This window comes from Meleagris gallopavo, chromosome 15 (assembly GCF_905368555.1).
Source record: "Meleagris gallopavo chromosome 15, MGAL_WU_HG_1.1, whole genome shotgun sequence".
Lineage (NCBI taxonomy): Eukaryota > Metazoa > Chordata > Aves > Galliformes > Phasianidae > Meleagris > Meleagris gallopavo.
In genome coordinates this window covers 4,161,054-4,187,035 of record NC_139418.1, presented here as the reverse complement: position 1 = coordinate 4,187,035, position 25,982 = coordinate 4,161,054, and the positions used below count along the sequence as shown (strand labels likewise).

At 37.9% G+C, this 25,982-nt stretch overlaps 1 protein-coding gene across 5 annotated transcripts in view; it reads right to left on the bottom strand.

Moving 5' to 3' along the window:
* SLIT3 (slit guidance ligand 3) overlaps window positions 1-25,982 on the bottom strand; it is a 484,215-nt gene that overhangs the window by 127,178 nt on the left and 331,055 nt on the right. For all 5 annotated transcript variants that reach the window (XM_085236326.1, XM_085236325.1, XM_085236329.1 and 2 more), the window contains 3 exons: window positions 24,256-24,327; window positions 18,231-18,302; window positions 8,199-8,270 (listed from right to left, as the gene is read on the bottom strand). In XM_085236326.1, the coding sequence (XP_085092452.1) occupies window positions 8,199-8,270; window positions 18,231-18,302; window positions 24,256-24,327 (216 nt within the window). The remainder of the gene's footprint in view (window positions 1-8,198; window positions 8,271-18,230; window positions 18,303-24,255; window positions 24,328-25,982) is intronic.

Genomic DNA, 25,982 nt, shown 5'->3' with positions numbered 1-25,982 from the left:
TTTATATCTTCCTTCGAAACACTCAATTATTTTAAAATATCCTCTATGGGTATTATTCTAACTTTTTATAGATTCCTTCTTAAATGTCACAGCCCTCAGAGACCTCTAATTATTAATTAGATATATGAAGCTGATCCCACAGTTAAAATGATAAGATTAAAGAAAAAACAACAACCACAAAGGTGAATGAGAAAAACATGTATTGTAGCAAGCAGCAATGCTGACCTGTCTAAACACTGAACTATGTTGTAAAACAGATCATGCGTTAGTTTTCATTGGATTTGCACCAAAATAAGAGGAAAGATTAAATGTTGAGTCTTATTTTTGCAATAATTGCATGGTATCTGTGTTGCACCAATTTACTGTGAAGGTAAATTTTACTAATTTTCCTGTTTGTTTGTTTGTTTGTTTTTTTAATCTGCTTGATCAGATGAGGTTTACAGACAGCTTCCAGACGTGGTGCACCATTAAAAAAAAAAAAGTTACAAAGTCAAGTAGCAGTAAAACTGCATGCTACCTAGAGGAATGAGAGATCATTAACTCTCAATTTTCATCCCTCTGGATATTTAATAAATACAAAGAAACTCTCTTGCAAGTCCAGGACCACCACAGAATAGAGGAGGAAGGTGAAAGCCATTGTGGTTACGCACCATTGAAGGCGGCAAGCAGAGCAGCACAGTATCACAATTCTATGATCCCATTTCCTGAAAGAGGGAATTTGTCCACACACTGAAATAATAACATGTCTCAGCTAAGCCCTCTGAATGAACGCATACTGAATTGGCACGGTAATTGGATCAGATGCTCGTAAGCGCCATCTGCATAATTAAGATGGTCCCATAATTGAATTATATGCCCAAGCACAGTTTCAAGTGATTAACATTTAAATAACATTTTGAACTCCAAAATCAAAATGATGGAAGAAATTGTTTTTTAAGTGCAAATGGGGATGTTGATTTGGCTTTCACCCGTAACAACGTTTGTATTTTCGGCTCGGCGAAGTCACGTAATCAAACTATCAACAAATAACTACATAACTCAGAAACTGAAACAGCAGCCTAGCAACACTAACACGCTGGGGACTGCAGCTTGGTTTCTGTTGCTGTACAATGGACCAGAAATCATCCTAAGTGCAGTAACCACCCCACAGGAAAGGGTGGGACAAATGCAGCACCGAACCACTAGAAAACTTCTTCTCTTTCCTTTCACCAGCTTTGTGTTCTAGCAATGATGACAACACGATGCAAATGAATCCCATGAACTGTCTGGCACATCCCACAGGCCAGACTCCACTGGGGAAAAGAGAATTCATCAGAAAAAGCCAAATTTAAAATGCACAGGAGAAGAGTGCTGAAGTTATTTGCACAAGTAAGAGCAGAATACAAATTCAATACACATGCCTTTCATAGAATATCAATAGTCAAAAGCTTCACCTACATTCAAAGCACTGTAAGGTAGCAAAGAAAGGGCGCTTGACAAAAAGCATTCCTTAGACCTGCTACAGCATTTTGTTACAATACAACAGACCTGTCAAAATATTTCTTCAGTATGGTTTTTTCATTGTTTTGTCTTGAAATCTGTAGGGAATGGAAAGCCATCCATTACAGGACAACAGCAGAAGCACCAGTAGTGGGGGCTTAAGAGCTGGAATTAAATAATCCTTAAGGTCCCCTCTGACCCAAGCCATTCGCTGATCCTAACTATGGAGTCATATAAAGAGCCACACAGCCAACCCAGCAGACACTGACAAGCTGTGCTTAATGACAGAGCTGTGTGTCCCTGCTTACTTATTGGCAAAATAATCCCATTAGGTTCCAGGATAGTTTCTGAATGGCCTGGAGTGTAGAACAGCAATCTGAATGCCTCTCTGCATAATGATACTTTGACATCTACTAAAATTTACATTTTCTAATGTGATGACTGACCACCAAAGAGTCTGTCAGCACTTCAGTTGATAATACCCAGTGTGAACTCATCATCATGCTTGCTTGAACCAGCTTCAAGTGTTTCTTCAAGTTCAGGAAAATGGATGATGGCGATGACAAATTTATTCAAAGTAAATTAAAATGGAAAAGTCACGAGCTGATAACGAGTCAAAAAGCAAGCTTGACAGTCCCACTTCAGAGAGACTTTAAAGACCTCATTTCATTCCTCATCCAAAAGACTGCAACATCCATAAAGCAGTCCTGTGGCACTCGTGTACCTGGAGAATTTTACAGCACATGGTATCACAGCATCTGGGCTCCAGCTATTCAAATTCAATACTGTCCAATTTATGCCTGTAGATATCCACATGATAATTCAGATGCACAGGGGAATAAACACATTTTCTCAGCTTCCTGCACTACCAGGGCGTTAGTTTCTTGTGCAATAATAACTAGGAGAGCTTCTGTCAGGTGAAGCCAGCTTGGAGCACTGGCGTCAGAAGAGCTAATAAATTACACACTGACGTACAAAGTAGCGGTTGTTTTGGGAAGCTGCATGCAGACAGATTACAGAACTGACACAGGAAAGGCAGATGCTGCTGCAGTCTTTCATTAGTGCTCGACTGTAATTGTATTTCTGTGTCTAGCAGATGCTCCTCCCTCACTTTAACTGCAGTTATTGAGTTTAGCAATATTATCACAATGGCAGCCTAAATGCAGAAATCTAAAGAAAAAAAAGCTTGAGGCAAAAGGCTTGAAAACAATTCTAAAGCTATTAAACAGGTCTGTGCAGGGAGTATTCTGTCCTGGAGTAGAACGATGTGGGCTCTGTTGTTAGCTAGTGATATTCTGAGTAATCAAGGAAAAGTCCCTATGTCATTTTGCTAAGAATTTAGAATCACAAAATCCAGAAACTACATACGCAGTGAAAGACCTCAGGAGGTCATCTGGTCAGAACCTCACTAAAAGCAGAGTCAGTGTAGAGGCCTTTAGCAGACACTTGCTTTATATGAGAAATAATTCTTGTCTCGGCTCACAGGATAATTCATGATGGCAGGAAGCTCAAGAGGTTTCCTGTCCTGTTAGACTGCCCAAAGCAGGGTGAGCTGTGAGTTCAGGCCTGTTTGCTCACAGCTCTATTCAGCATGGTCTTAAAAACCTTCAGGGACAGAGGCTGCACGACTTCTCTGGGTAACCTGCTCCACTGCTTGGCTCGCCATTATGAAAATGCTTCCCCCTACCTCTACCCAGTCAGTAGTTCTCATTTCATTCCTGTTCTCCATGAGAAAAATGATTAGCTCCACAGAACAAGAAGATTTTAAACATCCCTTGTTAAACAACGCAGGAGATTGCTATGAGGAGAAAGAAATTTGGAAATGGAAAACAGTCAAATCTTTATTCTGGCATTCATGTGGTGTTTGCATCACTGTTTAATGATACTTTTGTTTATATCAGTGTAATGTATACAATACAAAATATTGTAATTGATGTACATTCTTTAGAGTATTTTTTTTTTTTAATATTTTGTATGGGTTTGTGCTTAACTGGATTTTCTTTGAGCTTTTAACAAGCTCCAAAAGCGTGCAATAAATATTTGGTAGACTGTAGATCCTATTTTAAGCTCCTAAGTACTGGGATTCACTTTATAATTACACTTCAATACGAGTACTTCAGACTTGGCAGATTTACCATGGAGCTAATTTCCAAGCAACTGCAAAAACTAAGACAGTACCAAATATTGTACTACTTATCCAAAGAGAAACAGCATAAAAAGTACACTAAGAAGGAGAATAACTCAAAGATAATCTGACTGGTTGAAGTTTGGGAAGACTGGTGGTGGCAGATTCTAACAGCACACACACACAACTTCCCTCTTCATACAAAACTACTTTTAATAAAGGTCAGTCAGACTTGTCAAGATGAGATCTAGTCCCAATTCTAATCCAGGTCAGATGACTGGATCTGGAAGACTAATCTTTCATCACTTTTGAAGTTTTTTACCAACATGATAAACTCTAGGCATCACCACAAACCTCTGCTTTCAATGTGTATATGCACCAGGAGTACATCTACTTGAAGCAACATTAAAACAAAATCAGCAAGGGATTCCCTCTTGCTTGCAAAGCTTGCCCAGCAACCCATGGGGATCTCAAGCATGAGATGTACCAACAGAATACCTGAGCACTTGTATGACTAGTGACAATGCAAATTGAATTTCCTCAAGAAAAAAGGATTCACTGAAAACTGATACTGGCCAGACGTCTGAAAAATGAGATTTCATCCTTTTATTTTATTTTGCTATATAATCTCTTGAAACAGGAGAGATTTTATAACTTTTGGTTCCAGGAAGCAGAGTGCTCTGTTGCATAAAATGTATTACTAATAAAAAGACCTCCAGAATGTTTGTTTTAATATGGTTGCAGAGAGGAAAGCGTATTATTTAGGTATGAAAAATAGTGGTTAATAAACTTGGTGCCCATTATCCACGGCTCACTGCCTTGAGCCACTTGACTCCGTTTCTCTGCTGTCTTGCTCTGCACGTTCACTCGTTTGGGAGCAAGCGGAGCAACTGTCAGGTTTATCTGTCACAGGGCTGCTGAAAAAGAAAGAGCTGCACAGCGTTTTGTTGTGCCCCCTGTGCAGTGACTGGCAGACAGCTTGGCAAGCACAAGGGCTCATGAAAGAGCCTGTCCACATTCCAGGAAAGTTGAAAGACAGGTGAGAAGGACATTCAAATGTATTCCAGTTTCTAGACAGACTAAGATTAGTTTAAGGCCTCCTGGACAGGCATTCAAATTGCCAACAGCTAGCATTTATTTGAAAACTTCCACCTTAAGTTGAAATCCTTTCCACTCTTCTGACATTCGAGCGCCAGTTACACAAACAAGGGTAACCAAGCACGTGCTGCTCCACAGCTTGGACTGATTACTACCTCAGTGAAATGAAAGGTGCAGTTTACTATTAAAAAAAATAAAAAAAATCAGATTGCAGCTGTGCCCACTTCTGGAAAAAAGAATAGGTCTCTCAAATCCAAATTGACCTAAAATTCTCAGAAGGCACTTGATCCAGATTGCTGAAAAGAATGTATGAAAAGTATGAGGGTCACGCTGCAGCACCTTCCTAGAATCCTCTCTCCTGGAAACTGCAAACAGGATAAGGAAAATGACACGGTCCAGGAAAAGCTTCAGTTCCACAATACAGATATATAGTTGGACTTGTACAATAACCTTTGGTGCTCTGTTGGTTAAGGTTGCATATTCAGGAAAATATAAGATTTGTGAAATCAGTAATTTAACAAATCCAATTGTGTGATTATTTACAGAAGAATGCTAACTATTTAAATAAGATAGCTAATAATGAATACTTCAGAAACAGCATTTAAATTAACCCAATAGGAGTAAAATTAAAAAATAATAAGAACTAAAAACCATCCTGCTGTGCCATTCCTGGTTACTTTCCTGCTAAATATGTTATTCACTTACTTTGTTTTGTGTGACAGAAATACAGAATTCTCATGTTATTCGGGTCATCTAGAACTTGTTCCAAATTCCTCATTTCCCATACACCAAAGACAAATGGGACAGTTTAAGATGCTGTCATGCTGAGCTGAGCTTTACTTTACCCAGCTGTAGTGTTTCTGACATCAGTGGCACTGCCTGAAGGTGTAGGGTACTTGCACAAAACAATTCTGCCTCAACAAAGGTGGAATAATTTGGGCCTACAGAGTGACAGTATACTTAAACAGAAGGACAGTGACATTTCTGAGAAACACTAATGAGTCTTATCCAAAACAGTAAATTACAATATTATCTGCTCTGTAATTCCATGTCATTTGTTTCCTTCTAATTAAAATCTGAACACTTTTGCATAGGACCTACTGCCACTCCCATTTACTGAGCATGGACTTCCTTACCATAAGATCACTATATTTAAAAAAATGTTCCAGCTTATGCTGTGGAAATTATACTGGTTACCAGGATACTTTAATCAGAGCCTTCTTACCAGTATGCTCCCAGACTAATAGGAAGAAATCCAATCTAGAGACCACTGAACGCTAAATTACATCTAACCATGGAGCACTTTTCCAACTGTTCAGCAGCAAGTCTAAAACCAGCAAATGCTGTTTAAGTGTCCATTAAAATACTACAAGCAATGCCATAATAGTTGCTTCAAGGTCATGACCTGAAAAGTGTGCGTGAGCACTCAATGTTCTCCTCGCCAACTGCTCCTTCACATACAAATACTTTCAGAAGTCCCCTAGAGCCTCAAGAGCCACAGAGTACTCTGAGAATTCTATGAAGAAAGCAGCTTCTCAAGGCTTACCTACTAACAGTTGAATGATTAAAGCACTGTTCCCTGTTGTCTGGCATATAGGTTTTGCCTCTCTAAAAAAAGGTGTAATCTGCATTAATGCACACAGGATAATTACTGCATCTGGGCTTAGAAATGCAACTCCTTGGAGCACAGCACTACATGCACACAGTGACTGTAGTATAAAGCATGAAAGGTGCTTAATGCTTTATTCAGAAGGTGAGTTATGAGATGGGTGATCTTTCTACTGTGAGAAATTTCACCTATACAGCATCCTAGGTTAGAAAGAGAAATTGCGTATCACTTCAAACTTGCAATGACAAAACAAAATACTTTTGGATGGGGGGAAACCAGAAGAGTTATATCAGAATTAATTTTTTTTAATGGTTTCTTTCTCAGAGCTCAAAACAATGAATAAATTTTTAGCTTTCCTTCTGCCTGCAGCATCCCCACTGTACCAAACACAACGCAAGTCTAACAGCAACAAACATGCCAGACACAGCAACGCGCACCAAGTCACTTCCATGCTTACTGTTCTCATGCCTGTTAAACTATCTCCCTCCCAGATATGCAGTCTTCCTTCTAGTGCAGAGGCTGATCACGAGGGCACTGCAGTAACAACAGACTGGCGAGATATGGGCCAGGAATGAAGAAAGAAGATGCCAGAAAAAGTGTGTGTAAAGAGCTGAGACAAAATCATTGGCTGTCTACAGGAGAAGATGGACAGTGATGGATGCAGTGCCACCACTGCAGCTCAAGGGTTTGTTGTAACCAAACCACGTGTGCTTTTGCTTGTCTTTCTCTAGAATAAGGTGGCCCATGTCTGCAAATAAAATCTTATGGCTCAATGATACATCAGAATAGTCCTCTGCTTAACAAATAGAAAAATTTAAATAATTTTTACATTTTAGCTCTTTGGCTTTGCTCATGAATTTATAAACTAAATCTATGTTTATTTTTGTATAGCATATAGCAGCATCAAAGACCACAGTCAGAATGGCAGACGTTAAAGAGTAATTGTGAAAATTCAGATTTTCATTTCTGGTTAAGTCAGAAAGAGTTAACATATATAATAAATGCTATGTTTTTTTATTTTATATTTTATGCCATTTAATATTTGAGGATGGTGGGGGTACATGTGGTGTAAGTCAGAATCACTTAGTTTTATATATCACCTTCTCTGAGTGCATCATCCATGATGATATTAGGAATGTTAGGAAGTTAAACTCACTTCACTTCTGCTCCCTCTACTGACTGGCTGCAATAGTAGCTGACTTCCCTCTCTGAAAGAGTTATGGATTCCAGTGTGATTATGGAGATGAGTGCGTGCAATTCGGAATTTCACATTTGGCTTAGGAAATTCTTTATGCCACATTAATAAATACTGACGAGTACATGTTATACCCCTGATTATGACAGTGTATTAAATCACACGTGGCATAAAATACTTCAATATACAATTGAGTCTGAAATGATTTCGCTTACAACTAAGCCACACTTGGTGCAATAAGAATAAAATACTGAGCATGGCTGATAACAATAAGGTCTTTCATATGCAATTTTGCTTGCATGTGCAGGTACTTGCAACACAGTAGTCCTGAAGGATCTAGACATTCAACCACAAATGCTAAAAGCATAAAAACAATCAGATGGCACCTCCGCCCTCACATCAGCCACTGACCAAATTTCCTTTCTTGGACTTTGCCGAGGCTCTCATTTCCTCCCCACACTTAAATCTTCTGTGTCTCTTATAATCTGTGACTTGCACTGTGCTATAAAATTGTTGGCATCTTACCTTTCTTTTTTTAATCCTTGCCTCCCCCTTGCCCAACACAGAAACAACAGACTAGCACGTCCCAGTGACTTTTCAGTGGAAAAGGTGATTATATTAATGTCAGAAGCTGAAAAATCAGTAAATCTAGTTAGTCTGTAAAATAAAGAAGAGGAAAAGATCATACTTACAGCAGCTGCAGAGACACAAGATCATCAAAAAGGCCCTGGGGAATCTCTGTGATCTTGTTTCCATAGAGCACTCTGAAAGATACGGGAAGGCAAAATAAATCTTAAATAACAGACCAGTTTAGTGTCCTCCCACATCTCAGCATTATCATCTTTATTGATCTTGTGTACCATGCCCAGGATCTGTGGGCATTTCATTTAACTACTGATCTCATTTTCTTTTCAGAGAGCACAAGGTATCAAATGAGTCGTTGTGATTCAGGCTTCGTCTGGTGTTGGAAAGCATTTCTAATGTAGAAACTGGACATTATCCAGAAAGTGTATCTAAAATATTTTTCGTTCTGTCAAGGTTTTTTTCATCCTTTATAGAAGTATTTTAACCATTGAAAAGCACATTGCAGGAATCAAAAACCTAGAATTCTGCTCAGTGATAGTGAATTTAAAAGCAGAAGCTAGTTGCAGATAAAATTTCATATAACTGACCCTCTTCAGATATAATAATTGGCAAGAAATGTGATTCAGGCATCAGTGGATAAAATGTTACGGCTTCACCAGCTGCTATTACAGTTTCAATTGGCTGATATATACAAAAATAATAAATAAAGGAAAAGTCTGAACTGGGAATAGTCATACATTTTGGAAACGCTGAAGTAATTTAGGTATAGTTTAGGTATAAAAAAAAAACAACAATAAAGATTAAATACACAAGTAAAAGGCACTGTATAAGCTTTCATTTTTTCAACCATAAATATATGCTCTCATATTTATGATTCATTTCAATATTAAAAATATTTCCTTTTTTATTGAAAAACTGAAGACATATTATCATCAGAAATTGAACTAAAAAAACCCACACAAACAAAACCACCATTACAACACAATACGCTGCATAGGGATCAGAACAAAATCATAAAGCAGGACTTCAAACTTCTTTAAAGCACTTTCTCAAGCAATTTTTGTAAGTTGATAAAATTTGCCCAGACCAGAAGGTGAGTTACGAGTTCATATGAGCCACAGGAAAAGGGAAGAGGTCCAGGCTCCCTCTGAATGTTACCCCTTGACCATTTTAGTAGGCATCAAATTGAGGAAAACAAGAATTAGATTATTTGTGGGTACTCCACTGGATGCAATAGATAGTTACAAACAGGTTCATGCCAAAGCTGTGCTGCTTGTGTCACTGAAGTGGTTCATTCCCAAACTTTTTAATGTGCAACAACATGCAAGCAATGAATCAAACAGCTATGTGAGGCTCGGACGCTGGCTCAAATCCTGGATAACTCTGTCTTTCAACGCTTAAAATACCATGGTGTGTTGAACACACTGAAAAACAAACATTTAGCACAACAGCCCATTTACAACACTCTCCAGCCTTCCCAGAGTATGGCCACTTCCATTTTCTCTTCATCGGTCACTGGAAGAATATCAACTCTGAGTTGGAGAGTTCCTAGATCAGCTCATTTCTGAGCCTACATAAAATGAATATAAATAAAATAATACAACTTAGATATGAAATTCTAAACTTGAAACTTCATTTTTCATGACTTTTGTAGTTTAGAAGGAAATGAACTTCCACTCAAGGAATTAATGATCACAGCATTGTATTTTCTTTAAACAAATCATGGAATCATCAAAGTTGGAGATAACCTCTAAGATTAACTAGTCCAATAATTTCTATTCACATACTGCAGAATCAAGAAGTTGGCTTTAATGTGCTGATACAGTGATTTTTTGGTGAGCAATGAATGCCCACTATTTTTTTTTTCTATTTCTTCCCTAATTTCATTTGCAAATAGATTTTTTACAGTCAAAATATGAAGTTCATGTCTACAGAATCTAGTGAACAGTATTTTTTTTAGCAAGTGCCTTGTCTATATACAGATGACAAACTTTCTGAGGCGAGATTATCATCTTATCTTTGTGAAGCAGCAGGATAACCAATGCTGATCAGCAATGCATAATACTATAGAACATAGGAAGGAGTTCAGAAGCCAAGCCCTACAAATGTACGTGGACAAAAGGAAAAAAATATCCATTCCGAACTCAGGGTTATTTTGGCTGCAGAAGCAGTAAAAATGTAAAATAAAGCTCTAGAGTATTTGCAGCTAGTGTAGTTGTTAGTTGTGGTACTACTAAATACAAATACCAAACAATGACTCTGGTTAAAGTAATTTTTCCTTTACTTTTTTAAAAGTCAGGTGGTCATAATGCTGTGTTCCACTGAATTTGAAACCTTGCATGTGTTTATACAGCTTCTTTGTTATCTTGAACAAAATAAAGCTCATTAAAATCATTCAAAAACAAAACAAAGCTTCACTTTTAGAAGCCATGAAAGGAAAATAAGAATTTTCAAACCTAATTGGGCTTATGTGCTTGTGGCAGATTAGCATTCGAACAAATTAACAGCTAAACAAAAGTCAGTATGAGAGCTCAGGCACTTGTCTCGAATTCATATTCATGTTCAGCAATACACAGAGCCAAATTAGCTAATGCCATTGTCTGCCTGCTGTGCCAGAGCTGAAGTCAAACGGTCCTACAGAAAGAAGTGACGCTGAGGGGAGCGGAGATGCACAATCAGACCTTGCATTTCAGTTCTTGAGTTACTTATTTCCATTTACTCTAACAGAAAACACAGAAACTTTCACTCTCCTCAGAGCTCTTGTTTTTTTCTATGACAGGAAAACACACCCACAGATAGGAATAACTGTCAGGTTCTTGATTCAAGATGCTTTTGTTCTGGATGTATCACCTGCAGCACCCTGAATAGTACCCACCTACCAAAAAGAATGGCCAGTCTGGGGACATCCCATAGAGCCCTGTCTGCTCACCTCACAGAAAAACTCTGCAGTGTTTTTGGACAGCAGCATTGGGAAGGTGGAGGTAGAAAAGGAGAGAAAAAAAGCCAACAGACAACAGAACATCAAACAAAACAATAAAGGAAATAAGGAAAAGGCCATGTAATTAGGAACTCAACCATCCAGTAAACTTCATTTACATTTCCAATTCTTTTACTGAATTTTAGTAGACTACAAATTTTAGACCTCTGCCTACAGTATTATGCATTTTCACTTGCATCTCTCTTGTATTTTGGTTATATTTTGCAGGACACATAGCTTACCAGCTATTGTACAAGTCTGGTATGGAAACATAACCCTCCTTCTATTCCCTAGCATCGGAAATTTAGACCAAAAATATGTTTAATTAACTAATAACATTAATAATACCAGAAAAACAACTTACTAACTGCTGCCAGTTAAAAAATGTCAAAATGACATTTATTAGAATGTTAAAATAATTACTAAAATGTTTGTTCTGTGCTCTTGATTGTTCACTTGCTCCTCAGCTTTGCTGGGAGACCAAATGATCCACAGGTCTGATAAATGCCATTTACTGTCAGGTGGAGAAGATGTACACTTTGGTATAATAAGCCTGACATACTCTGACTCTCTATTCACAATACCAATTTTGAAAGTATAAAATAGAGATATTATATATATAAATATAAAATAAGTATAAAGTAAGCCAAAATAAATGGAGAGACCAGTCTTTATTACGGTTCCTTTCTTCCTTTTCTCACTACACATGACAGTCTCCATTACAATGATGGAAACCAATGTGAAGGGAGAAAACAGTCACAAAGATGTGTCAAAATGCTAGGCTTGCCAATGCATAAGGATTATTCTTGTGTTTTTCACACACAGGTACAGCTCATCCCAGAATGCCTAGAATAAGGGATTGTTCATGGTATTTTTAATTTAAGCAAACATTTCTCAGTTTTTTGCATGTGGCTCTTCTACCATCAGCAGGTTCCTGCTATGGCAGAGGTGCTGCTGAGCCAGGAGGGGCCAGATTCTCAGCAGCATGAAGAGCATCAGTTTGTCAGTTCACAGCTAAATGCTTCCAGCGTGGCCAAGAACCACAAGCTGCTATTCTTCAGAAGCACCTGGCGGATTGGCAAACAACCTGCAGCAGTTTTGGGGCCGCCATCAACCTTCCTAACAGTGGCAAGGACACTGCATGTAATGCACAGCCCCTGGCTGCACTGCAGTTGTCCAGAAGAAGCACCCTATTTAGCTGAAGAGGAAGTGTTTGCTGAAAATCCAGGTATATTCAGCTTTTCACAAAAAGTGCCCTAAAAATAGGACAATTTTTTTTTTTTTTTCTGACTCAACTAGTTGCTTTCAATTAAAAGAACTGGAAAATTGAATAACTTATAAACCTTTATTTTACCCCTCATTAAATTAAAACTTGCAGCTCTGTGTGTAAAGTTAGTTATGATGCCTGAGCTCCCATGTGCAATCTGTAGTGCCCAAACATGCCCCACTTTCCCCCAGCATCACACAAATACTTTTTCTCCCTCAGCTGCCTACTTGGATAAAGTCTGTGGGAGTTTATCATCCCTGAATGCTCCTCCACAACAATTTCAGCAGCAGCTGGACAGAGAGTTAATTTTTTATACCAGGAAAAAAGAGAGGAGATTAAGATTTGGTAGGAAATTGTGATGGCAGATGAGTGTTTCCTCAGAAACTAAGTGCAACACCTACTGCATTTTATAAAACCTCACCCATTCCCCTTTATAGAGATATCATAAATCTGCAGTAGGAAACGACATAAATATATAAAGTCATAACAAGTCATTATAATTTTTCAGCCTGATTCTGGTAATGCACTTTTATATGCCATATAAAGTGTATCTATTCCAAGATACTTTTAATTACCAAATAAACAATTACTGGTTAAGACTAAACTTCAAATTTTGCAGATTAATTCAACTGATGCTCTATGTAGTGAAAGATTAAGCAGTCACTGCATAACTTCATCTAAAAGTCTGGGAAGCATCAGACAAAGGATGATGCACTGGGAGCACTATCTCATGCCTAGCAACAAGTGTGTCATCTTAGTGAGAAAATATCTGGGCATGGCAGAGCCCTTCAGCAGCACGATCTGGAAATGTGTAAGCTTCAGTGATTGTTCGCAGTCTCGAGACATTCTGACCTCCTGGGCAATTTCAAAATTAAGGAATTTGCTGACTCTACAAACACGTTGCCTTTCACATGCATTGAAGTTTACCATACCTACTTCGAAGTGCCTGAAACAGAAATTGCTGTGTTGTCCTTATTTTACAGTTCTTTGGCATATCTTACTTGCAAGTGCAGTTGCGACATAGCTACTTGGTAAGTCAGATCCCACAATCCTGAGATTTTTCCCTGGGATTTGAGTTGGAGCTGTTTTGGGTATGAAAGCCTAGGACAGAATCCCTCATTCCAGGCCATCTGGTTTCCAGCTAACTGTTCCTTTATTTTGGCTTGGCTCAGACATTCTTACTGAAGTGTCAGATTTTCACTTTATGCAATGTCTTTTTCAGTCCTCAAAATGCTTTTAACTTTCCTTCAGACTGTGAAAACAATTCTTGCTAGGAAGAATTATATTTCCCAAGCTGCATACAATGGCACAGGCTCAGTAAGAATTCAAGTTTTCAAAAGAGAAGGAATTGATAGAGGTAAAACCAGCAATAAATTCCTAATATCTGATAGAAACTTAGACGTGATATTTTTTTTCCTGCACTATTTCATACGTCTTCATAACAAGTTAGGCTAAATAAATCACAGTTAAGCTATCCAAAGCAATTTGTTACCTTAAAGTAAGTTTGGCAGTTAGTGCAATAGACAGTGCTTTACTGCAGATTTCAAATCACTGGGAATGACATGGCATACATCAGCCAGGAGGTGATGGTCGGAACAGGGCTGCCGTGCCACAGCCTAAGCAGTCCCTCATCTTTGTGCCTAGGCTGCTCTAAGTTTTTCAACTGTTTACAGGCTTAATTAAGTTCATGAATGAAAGCAGAGGAACTCACTCTCTACATAAATCTGAAATGTATTCATTCACAGCTTAAAAAAACTGTCCTGATAGTTTCGATATAGCCTTCCAAATGTATCCTTGTGGGAAGTTTACTGACCTGAGAATAACATTTATCTCTGATGTTATTAACAATAAGCAAATGCTGAAACAATTCTCTTGCCAATATTACAAACTGATTTTGATTTGATTAAATGAAAAATTAATTTACTTCAGAAAGTGCATGCAGCAATCTTGAAACATGAAACTATTCATAAGCCAGCTCCATGTTCTGCACTGAGTTATTAACCACTTCAACTCCAGCAGAATGGAATTCAGCCTATGAAACCTTAAATGCAAGACATTACAAATAGAGCATTTTTCAAACTTTTGCTTACAATTAAGATATTGCATTCTTTTTACAATTGACCAATTCTCAGTGCAAGTGTACTATTTGCTTTCACGTTTCTATGGAAAGGAGTATTAGATAACAATAACATGTGTCCTAGAACACAAAAGCTGAGGCTACATCACCACTGCTCACTCACATCCCTGCTGTGTACTCTTTCTAACTGCTTATTTGTTTCTCATCTTGGATACTCCATGGGGTGCCAAACACCACAGTATTCAGTTTTTCAGCAGTGCAGACTTTGGTACAAACAGGATACTTGTCTAACAGCTACCACAGAAGTCATGTAACGTAACTTTTTCTTCCCAAATCCCACAGTGGCTTCTTTAAAACTACAGACACTTTTTTCCATATCTTGGCTTGTAACATCCTCCATCCTCAACAACAGCTATAATAGCTAGCACTCCACAGGCCTGTTCTGACAAAACTAGACTTCATTGGAGTTTTGGCCTTCTTCTGTTTTTGATTTTGTCCAGAAAGATGATTAAAGTTTAGTCCCTACCAAAAATATGCTAGAGACCCCAACTGCAGTGCCTAAATATTGAAAGAGAACTTCAGAAACAGTAATAGAATTGAATGTGCAGAATGAACTCACAGGTGACCAGTTACTGACAGAGTCCATCCTGCACAGGACACAGCAGGGAGAAGGAAAAGCAACAAAGCTCTGGGAAGAACTGAAAATGTTCTTAGAGAAGGAATTAAAAAATCTACATCCCCAAATATTTCTGATTAGAAAAATGGAACAGAAAATCCTTATACTACAGAGCTGTTGTACATATAAAGGAACAAAACCCTACAGAAAAATGGATGTGGAGAAAATAATTTTTTGTCCTTTGTGCATGGAATGAAGAGACCCTGAATCCTTATGGAGCAAGCTTGCTTTTCTTTTGCTAAGTGCAGAGAAAATCCAGGGTAGAAATGGCTTTTTCGGAATGTTAACTTTTTGTGACCTGTTTGACTCCCACTGATGGATTTCCTGATAGAGAAAATACATGGATTTAAAAGAAAAACTTACGATCTGCTAGAATGTGGGTCACTAAGCAGTTCTAAAAGATTTAAGTTACACGTATTTTTAGAGGAAATCACTTCTAATAATGTAAGAAACATTCCTGTGTTTTAAAATTATAATGCATGTTTTTTTCTTCCATCTCTACCTAGGTAGGCAGAGTACTCTTAGAAACAATTACTAACCTAGGTTAACTTCAGAAGAAAGTAGAGCAGCAACTCACTATACATAGGCCTCCACTAGCCAGCTAGGCTAACAATATTGGCTGTCTTCCAGATGAGCACTTTCACTCTCTTGGACCCCTAGGGAGTACTGCAATTGCATGCAATCTGGAAGTAAAGGGAGGAGCAAAAAATGGGAATAATGCAGAGAGAAAAAAAGCATGGATTTTAGGAAGTACAGCACTATTTCATTTTTAATGGAAACAAAGTTGGTTACTTTCATTTGCGCTTTCATACTTCCCACTCCTTTACTACTGCATTAACTCAGCAAAGTGAAAAATCCAGCTGCTTTGTGCATGGGTTAAACCTCAACGGTGTCTCATTAAAATGTATGCCACCAATCACAGCTGGCTTATATACACAAAAAATAAAACAGTTTCTCTCAGCTGAGCAGAAGCATTATATGCAGAGCAGTGTTCCTTTAGGGCATGCAGCTGACTAAGGTTAGTGGGGCCTCAGGCACAAAACCAGCCATTTAAAAGAGAAAATGCTAGTTAGCAAACTGTCTTACTTCATTTCTACATCCCTATTCTTTCCCCTTTGGCATTTTCATTGGGAGGGCTGGCACTTCAAAGGAGTCATCTGCTCTTGCACTTGTCTTCTTGTGGTTGACAGAACTGAACTGGTGGCTGTATTAGAGATCAGATGAAAATAAAACTACATCCTCTAGTTTGGAGAAGGGCTAAGACAGAAAAGCCAGATACTGAACATCAGCAGAGCAGTAATCTGAGAACAACGAGAACAGTGACCAGGAGAAAAGAACCTGGCAGAGGTCTGGGTGAAAGAGAAGGGAACTAAACTACCTCTTGCCTGTCAGCCACAGGCAAAGCATCCGTAAGACCTACCTGCAATGAACAGCAAGAGCAAAGCTCTTCAAAAGAAAGCAAAACCAGTGGCAAGCATGAAGTCAGTATGTATGTAATCTCCTAGCATTACCTTGAGCACAATTCATCCACTTGGATATAAACATATTCAAGCCAGTTTGGCCTGATTTACTGAAAATACAGTTTTGAGTCAGTGGTCAGAGAATACAGAATCACTTCATTTGTTTCTTTGTACAAGTCGTACCACTAGAACTTCCTGCCCTGTTTATATTCTCACTTCATCTCTCTCCAATCCAATGTGTTCTGTCCCACTCCTGTCACTCCTCCCACTCCTGGGGGGTATCTGAAGTATTTGCAGCTAAATCTGAAACATTTCTGAGTTGGGAAGTCAGCCCCAGTGGTAGCCTCTTGCCTGCCTAGTTTACTCGAGCCAGCTCTGCCAAGCCCAGAAAGCTGTAGCACTGCAGCATCAGCAGTATCACGTGATGCCAAAACTGTAGTGTTCAGTAAATATCATTCTCTTAGTGAATCATTTCCAGACAGCACTGAGGGATTTGGCCACTTCCACAGTAGGTTGAATAACAGTGCTCTAACTATTCAACAAAGGCTAGCAACACTTAATATATATTTCTGGCATTTTCCCAGCTGGATTCAGGGCACAATGAAACACCCATCCTTCTGCATTCACCTTAAAATTTTCTTGCAACACAAATTTAGTTCTGAATAGCCTTCTAATATTAGATATAGAAAACAAGTTTTATAGGTTGTTAGAATTATCCAGCATTCAGAGAATACAACCATGGCAGCTTTTGGGAATAAACTACAGCCTTAAAAACCAAGCTATATGACATGAATATTAATGAGTTAAATGTTTCTAAACTGTCTTTAATGCAAGTAAATATTGGCACAGTTGAGCTTATTCTCTTGTCTCAACTCAGGTCTCTTCCCAATACTCTGTTCTAGTTCATTCTCCTAGTGCAGCTTCTGAACTTTTTAAAACTCTTTTACCAACAAAAAGTTCCACTGTTTTAGCAGTGAGGTGAATAGCTAGGTTGAAATATTTTGAAATCAGCCTGGTCTTACAAACAGTTTCTGTGTTCTATAAAGAGTGCTTGTCAGGAATCCTACCTTCATCTTAGTTTCTGATTAAAGTAGTATTTTAGTCCCTTTCCAGCTTAATAATGTAGTAATTACACCTAAGAAATGTGAAGTTTTTGTTAAGAGCTCAGGTTCTTCCCTAGCTAGTTTGAAGAAACTACAACAAAAGTAAAACACAGAAAAAAAACCCCACAAAAGCTCAGATCTCAGTTTTGTACAACACAGAACTTTGGTAAGGAAGCATTGGCCCCTGATCTACCCTGGTTGATACCATCAAAAACATTTAAGCTGTGATGGCTTTTGTGTGCCATGACGAGCTGAGGGTATGGATTAGCCTGCAGGTACACACGTACAGCAGATGAAGAAATGCATGGGTTTTGAAGAAGTGAACAAGTATGTAACTTTGGAGGTGTCCAACTATATTATATAAATAAATACACTTCTTAGAGATGTGTAAACCATTCCTTTTTCTAGCCTTCATGACCTCCTAGCCTCTGTGATCAATTTTTCATTTACAAAAGATTAGATGCTTCATGCGAGCTGGCACTTGCACACAGAAACACAAGTTCTTCCAGACAGCACATTATCATTTCTCTTACATACATACGCTCCACAAATACTACTTCAGTTCTATTTTCTACTTACAATGAAATGAGAGATTTCAAGCCTTTGAAGGCATCTGGTGCAATGTCAGATATCTGATTCTTGCTGATGTCTCTGTAAAAAGAACGGAGGATTAAAAGAATATTTGTAAAATGGAACTGATGAAAATATTTTAGCTTGAATATTTACGTAACTGCAATATTTTGGAAGAAGATGCTTGATACAGAAATGCAACTAAAACATGATAGTACCTCAGAGGAATTATGCAATGCAGGGACACAGACAGGAAAATTCCAGCAATAAACAAAAACCATCAGCTGTACGACAAGCTGAAACTTCAACACACTGCAACTTTCCTGTATCTAAGGTATATCATGTTATGGGCACTGAAACAAAGAATTTTGTGAAAAGCTTTTAACAGTAACAACAGTGCAGTGGCCCACTGAATAAGAACTGTTTATAAAACATCTTAAGAACTTTTAATAGTAGAGGTGGCACTATGACTGTGCAAGGTGTCCCTCAAGCACGAGGGGCAGCCTATGCCAAAGCTCTAAGATGGTTTTTATGTTTAAACATTGGCTTGGAAGGGTAACTTAATAATAGTAAGCAGACCATATTTTGATTTTAAGTGAAATCATAGATAAAGTGAGGAAATGTTCTGAAGTGACTGGGAAGTGCTGTCAGGATACACAGTAATGAAGAAGGTGGGATTAATGTTGTCTGCATGGTGCAGGCACTGGGGAATGGCTTCTGAAGCAGCAAGACAGGATTTGGCTACAGAAAGAAACTTTGTGGTAACTGGGGTGTAAAGATGAGCATCTTTATAAATATGAGAAACATGAGAAACATGTAGGATAGTTAAAATAAATTCCCATTTAAAGCCTAGGAAATTACACTAAGGGTTAGTCTCAGTGCACCCCTACCAATAGTGGTAATTTGTAGGGTGACAAAATTCTTGTGTGGTAGGACTTTTCCTGCACCAAACTCAGTTTGCTACCTGTAGGAGAAGGAATGAGAAACAGACTACCCCCCTCCTGATCCCAAAGCAGGTGATAGTGACACAGTTTAGCTTTGTACCAGTTATGCTTGTTTTCTAATGGCCTGGAGAAAACAAGCAGTGTAAAATTCTGCTAGGACCTTCATCTGGTGCAGTAGGTAAGAAGAGTATTGACACAGCAATGGCAGATCTGCACTGAGTTTTCAGATGGAAGGGAAAAGATGTGAGTATTTGAATGGAAATCACAGACCTATGAAGCCTTACACTCTACTGGTGCAGACCCCATTTGGGAACCTCAGTGAGATTTCTCCAATACTTCAGCTGTGTTGTGTGTGGAATTCAGTTATACAATGCTGTCATTTGCTAGGGAAAGCGTGTTCCTTGATTGAAAAAAAAAAAACAAAACACCAACCTTCAATTTTAATCATAACTAACCATGTATATATCAATCAATTATAGGCTGCAATACCCTTTCTTCATATGTGGTGCCAAATTTACAGATGCTCAGATATGGGAGCCTTACTACTGCTGTCACTGCAAACCAATCGCTCTGTCAATCAGTCCAACCAGGTGCTTAGCTAAGGGCATAACTTTCAGCCACTTTGTTGCATTCACTGATAGTTCATATCAGTTTTTATCAGCAGTATCAAATAATTTAAATGATGGCTGAAGCTGGAGTAAGGCAACCTTTCAGCCTATACATCTCTACTCTAGCTTCTGCCAGGGCAGATGCTAACAATCCTGGATAGATCCTCGATAAAAACTACTTGAACAGAAAGTCAGGAATCAGAAAATAAATATGCTTTCTATTCTAGACGTATCACGAGGTATAAATTCTGTTGGATACAATTTTAATGAACTGTTTTCAAATCTAGCTGCATAAAGCAGGATTTTCTTTAGTTCTTTGGTTCAACGAATAACTGTTATGCAACCTACCAGTGTTTTCTGCCACAGCATTCTGCCTACAAAGACAGCATTCAGTGAAGGTTTCTTGTTTCTTGGCCCAACTCACAGCAGCCAAGTTTGTGACAGTGAAAAGAGGTATATTTAGTTTTCTGTCTTTTTTGAAATCTCTAGCACTTGCTGCTTTTTGTCTTATAATTCACAAGCACAAGTCTGGTATGAATTTGTGCTGTGTATTGGGGATCACAATAGGATTTGCTACAAGGGAATGAAATCACCAGCTTGCTTAACAGAGAATCTGAAAAGGGGAATCAAGTACTGGAAAGGAGTATTTCAGCACTATTTTATTGACTTGCTACATTTCAGCATTTCCATCCTTCCTCTCTCCCCATGTCCAGATGCTAATGAGTATGTAACGAATGGAGCCTGAACGTGCATAAATGCCATGCTGAGTGATGAAACTTACCACTTCATGCAGATGCACTACAATCAGCATTAGAAGATAATTAGACACATTATTTCCTTTCCATTAGAGCCAGGATCTACTGCTGTTGGAAGAGGAGGCTCCATCTCCTTCTGATTTGACTGAGACAAAGGGATTCAATTATGTCATTGTACTTTTGCTCTCTTCCTTTGGTCTGCTGCTGTCCGACAAAATCATCTTATTTTGTGCTTGATTTACATCAAGACAAAGAGATAAGGGTTTCTCTAACCTATTAAGTCAATTTAGGTCTCGTAGGGCTCATTTCCATAGTTTAGGGTATTGCTGAATCACTCAGTGGAACTGTGGCTCTTTGGCTGGAAATATAATAAACTTATCAGGATTCCACCCAGGCAGGGAATACATTAGTCACCACACACGCATTTCCCTGCAGCTCTGACAGCACAGTAGAGACTGTCTGCCTTCAAAGGGCTGCTTAACACACCTTGGAGGGTGGCAGTGGGTGGCAGTGCCCAGTTACCAGTTAGATACATAAACTGCCGATGACTTTGCAGTAGGGAATAAAGTGTACCTGTGAATCATAGTATATATAACATATGACTATATGGCAAAGACTTAAACGTCTTTACTATGAAAGGTTTAGAAACAAAACATTTATTTTTAGATGCAGCCAAATGCAAAACTATTAGTGAACGAACACTCTCTTTGTTGACTAGCATTATTAGAGATAACCTGAAAATCTCTAACGTCTAAAGTGGACTATTCTCATTTAACAAGAGTACTCAGTAAAAATCCATGTCGTGTGTGGTTTAGTTTTTAAAAGCTGTTTAAAAAAGTATCAACATCACAGAGCTACTGAGAAGAATGTGAAATCTCAATTTGTTTTCTGCTAAGATGTAGTAAAATGAATTTGAAAACATGAAATGCCGTTACAAGCACTAGAGCTAAAGAAGTACATCCACATCTTTCAAAGTGTTGATAATTACTTAACTCAGCCTTATGCTACAAACTTGTCTACTAGAAGCCTCAGAAAAGCAAAGACAAAATGCAAGGAAATGATTAAAGAATGATATTAGCACAACTGTTTGATACATAAATATATTCAAAAAGGCATGTATGGGTGAAGATATCACTTCTTTCCCTTGAAACAAATGGGATGTACCTCATTCAAGCCCCCTCCGTACTCTTCTAGAGCCCCTGAATGATTGAGCAGCGAGCAATGAGTTGTAACATTCTCCCCAAAATCAGGGGAACCATCATTCTGGATTATAAAATTCAACTGCGTATTTGAATCCTACAAGTGTCAAATCTGCTTCTGAAGCAGTTACATTTAGCTTAACATAATCTACTGTTTGACAAGATGTGGGCAATTAGGGGAATTCCAGGTCACACAAAGCATTTTAAGCTCCTTTGCCAAAAACCAAACACTCTGTCACACTGGAAGCTCTTGAAGAGACATTCTAAATAACTGAATTTAGCTAGATGCATATACAAGTTGAACTAATCTACATACATCTTCTGGTATCATCTCAACCTACTGATATTAAGACATTTAAAGATTAAAGTGGTTCCTACCTAAAAAACAGTGCCACTCATCTAATTATTTAAGAAAAGGAAATAGCATCATCTTGCAGGAAATAGTAAACAATCAAAATACTGAGAGCGCTGCAAATGAGCAGTCTGTATTCCTTAGCATTCCACCATATGTGCCCAACAGAAGGAGCAGAACAAAATAATATGATTCATGATATTGTGCTAATATTATCCCTTGAGTTCTATGAAAATATTATTTGTAATATCTATAATAAGAAGAATAACAAAGTTATTGTACCCAGGACTGGGCATCAATTAACAAAATAAATAATCTTCATGCTATTACATCACACACTGAAATGACAGTGTGATCATGAAAGGATGGAGACTTCAGTGTTATCAGGAATGTCTTGGTATTACCTTTATGGGAAAGAATGGATAATTCTTGCCTTTAAGAGAGAATTTCTTGACCAAAGTATATTTTAGTATACCTTATGTTAAGAAGGCTGGGATTCTTGCACACAGAAAAGATAATGCCAATTATCTCTTCAAATCATTGGACAAATTGTTTTAAACTTCATGTAACAATAACTCCTGGTCTAAAGTCTCACTGTCCAGTAGCAAAAAAAAAACAAAAACAAACCAACAAAAAACTTTAATAAGGAGACAGGTTGATAACCAAATTTCAAATCGTCATCTTCATGATGGGACATTCTGCAGCCTAACTATCCCAAGGTCTTCCACAAAACAGCCACATGTTAATTAAGCTTTGACAGAGATCATTTGGAAGGATAACTCATTATGTGAGTTCAGATCCCAGTGGTGATGCCAGTAATACTCCAGAAAGCTGTTAACACAACTTGCTAATGGAATTCTGCTCTGAAATTCTAGTATTAATCATTTCAAATAATAACTGCCACACTGGGTTGGAGGAGTTAGTGAAGTTACAGAACTTTTTTTTTTTTGGTCAAGTCTCATATCACTTCTCAATCATGAAAAATGAAAGGATAGTAAAACACTGCCAAAATCTAAAATTAGTTATACCTTGGAAAGAACTCAACTAGTGCCTTTAATCATGAAAAAGTTACAAGTTAGGTCACTGAAAAGGGATCTGTCATTTTTCAATGAAATTACTATCTCGCTATCTAATACAGTACTTCTTTAAAAATACATACAGCTATATTGAAAGTGAGACAGAAGAACAGAGACTCTGCAAGATTGATGATTTGACCAGTTAAATATTAAGATCCATATTTACAGCTCTTCAGCTTTAGGAACTTGATAACTCTGGACCAGCAAACAGTAATTTCACTCTCAAATCCAATGGTATAGCATATTTCAGATTCCGAAAGTATTAGCATTCTGATGATTCAGTACCATTTTGTCAAGTCAGCTGACAGTTTCTTAATTCCAGAAAGCACTGTACACATTAGAAAACAACAGCTGTAAGAGGTACCATTTTTAAGCAGTCTTAGCACTGAATACAAAGTCTGGACAACTGCTGGTCCAGTGGTACCCATCAACGTCCTGATAGAATGGTGAGGCAGGAGTAACATGTTTCATCCTTGTCTGAATTACAGTTCTGCTGTCACAATGTCTCTCATAAAGCAAGACAAACCAGAGGACCGACCAGCTTATATGCATTGCTGCTACAAATCAAATTTTGTAAAATTTATTGTTAAATCCACAGAGACAACACAAGAGCTAATCAGGAAGGAATTGTCTGTGTATCCACCAGTGATTGAGAAATTGAGAAAGTGAGCTCCACGAGGCTTGTTTTCCTGTAAACAATCAAGTAATTGAATGCAATATAAATATTCCTAACTACTCTGCAGGAATGTGTACTCCTGCTGTAACAGGGTCAACACAATGGAGTGTTGTGAACAAAAACCAGAATGAGTAAGAGAAAAATACAGAATTCAAAATTTTTTCTGAGTAAGCAGATTTGTTTGAACAGACTAACTAATTAGCTCACATCCTTTGAAAGGGAATTTAAGCATTATAAAGGATTTCATGCATTGGTAGTCATCCTAAATCTAATTCTGTTGTTGCTCACACTATGAAGAGATGATTTGTGCAATCCCCAGTGATTTCAACATAGAAATTGCCAATATGTTTCTAAAATAAAGCTGCAGAACTTGAAGCTAGAAGATTCAAAATTACTCTTGCATTTTGGCCTTATTAGAACTTACATTCTCTTAAGTTTCTTGTACTGGGTAAAAGCTCCAGGGGGAATGACTTTGATGAGGTTTTGTTCCAAACGGCTGAAAACAAACAAAGAAATATACATGTTATATACACAATTACAGGACAGGAATAACAATAAACATTAACACTGTTGGGTTTTTGTTTGTTTGTTTGTTGTTTGTTGCACAAATACACAATTATTTCACAGAGTTTTATACACTAAATAGTTTTTCTTTTGAAAGCCCTAAGTGGAAAAAATGCTGAGGAAATAACATTTCTTAGAAAAGAAATTCATCTCGTTGATTGCATTAAGTTTGTATTTAAAAAAAAAAAAAAGTCAGAAGCTGTAGAAATGCTACTTTAAAGCACAAGGAATTACTTAAAGAAAATCCTAGGTATATTGTATTACTACTTAGTCAAAATTAAGTAGTAAATACAGATGCTTTCCCTCACTGCAAATAGCAGGTAACCAAACTGAAAGTGATGCTATTTTGTGACAACTTAATGAGCAGATTAATAATACCAGCTGAGTGACTCAGGAGCAACAATCTGTGGGAACGCGCCAAAGTTCCGCCCCGTATCCACCACTTGCATTAATAATACTACTGCAGAACAGGGTGGAAACCACTGCAATATAAATTCAGATTTTTAACTTTCTTCCTTTTCTTTTGGGAGGGGAAATCTATTTAAAACAGAGGAAAAAGGACTACGTGCTTCAATTTTCACTAACAAATATTGAAATTGTTATAAAATACGGTCCAGACTAAGTGAACATGCTGCTGTTTTCATTTCTGAGCTCTGTTTGGAAAGAAACATTCTTTATAAAGTAACATAAATGCTTGTACCAATAACAAAAAGTGAGCAGCATTACGATATTGCATGCAGTAACCATTAACATGATTCAATTCTGTGCCTTCTCAGAAGCAAAATCTCCAAATACCTGCAGGAAGGACTGCTTTCTCCTCACACGAACCCTAAATATGCATCTCACTTAAAAATGTAGAACAAGACCCCCCATACAACAAAACCAAATGTCCGTGGCAGTTAAAATCATGCAAATACAGCAGGAATAGAAAGCATGCTTTGATTTTACCTAGTTCTTATTATTCAAAAGTTGTGTTGCTGTTTTTTTTTTTTTTTTTTTTTTTCTTCAAAAATGTGATAAAAAGAAACTGTTACAATAGCAGAAATCTGTGGTTGGAAATGTTTAAGAACTGAAATATGAAGACAGTGTAGTGAAGGAAGGAACCACTGGAGTTATTTAGGGTTGCTGCAGCAGAGCAGAGGGGAGGAAAAAATTAAAGACCAGGAACAGAGGTAAAATGAGATACAGGCAGAACTGAACGAAGGTTTTTAAAGACTATGGAAGGGGGCAGAGAAGAAGAGTACAGCCCATCAGCCCTTTACCGCACAGCATATCCTTCTTTTGATCTGTGCTTTCAACAGGCAAAAAATTCCCTTGAAAACACAGTATTTTGCCAGCTCGTTACGCTTTGAGAAGCTATTTAAGCCATAAACATTGAGATATTTGTACAGCCAATTTGCACAGACCTTTTTATTTCTGTAGTAGTCTATTTTAAAGGCTGCAATTGGAGTTAGTTCTCTTCCTTGTTTTGTGATTTGAATTAGCATCTGAGATTTCCCTCCCAGTTGCTCTAAATATAACGGGCATCGTTCCTGGCAAGCCCACAGTGCATGCAGATTACTGCACGCTCAGCACACTGCTATTGTT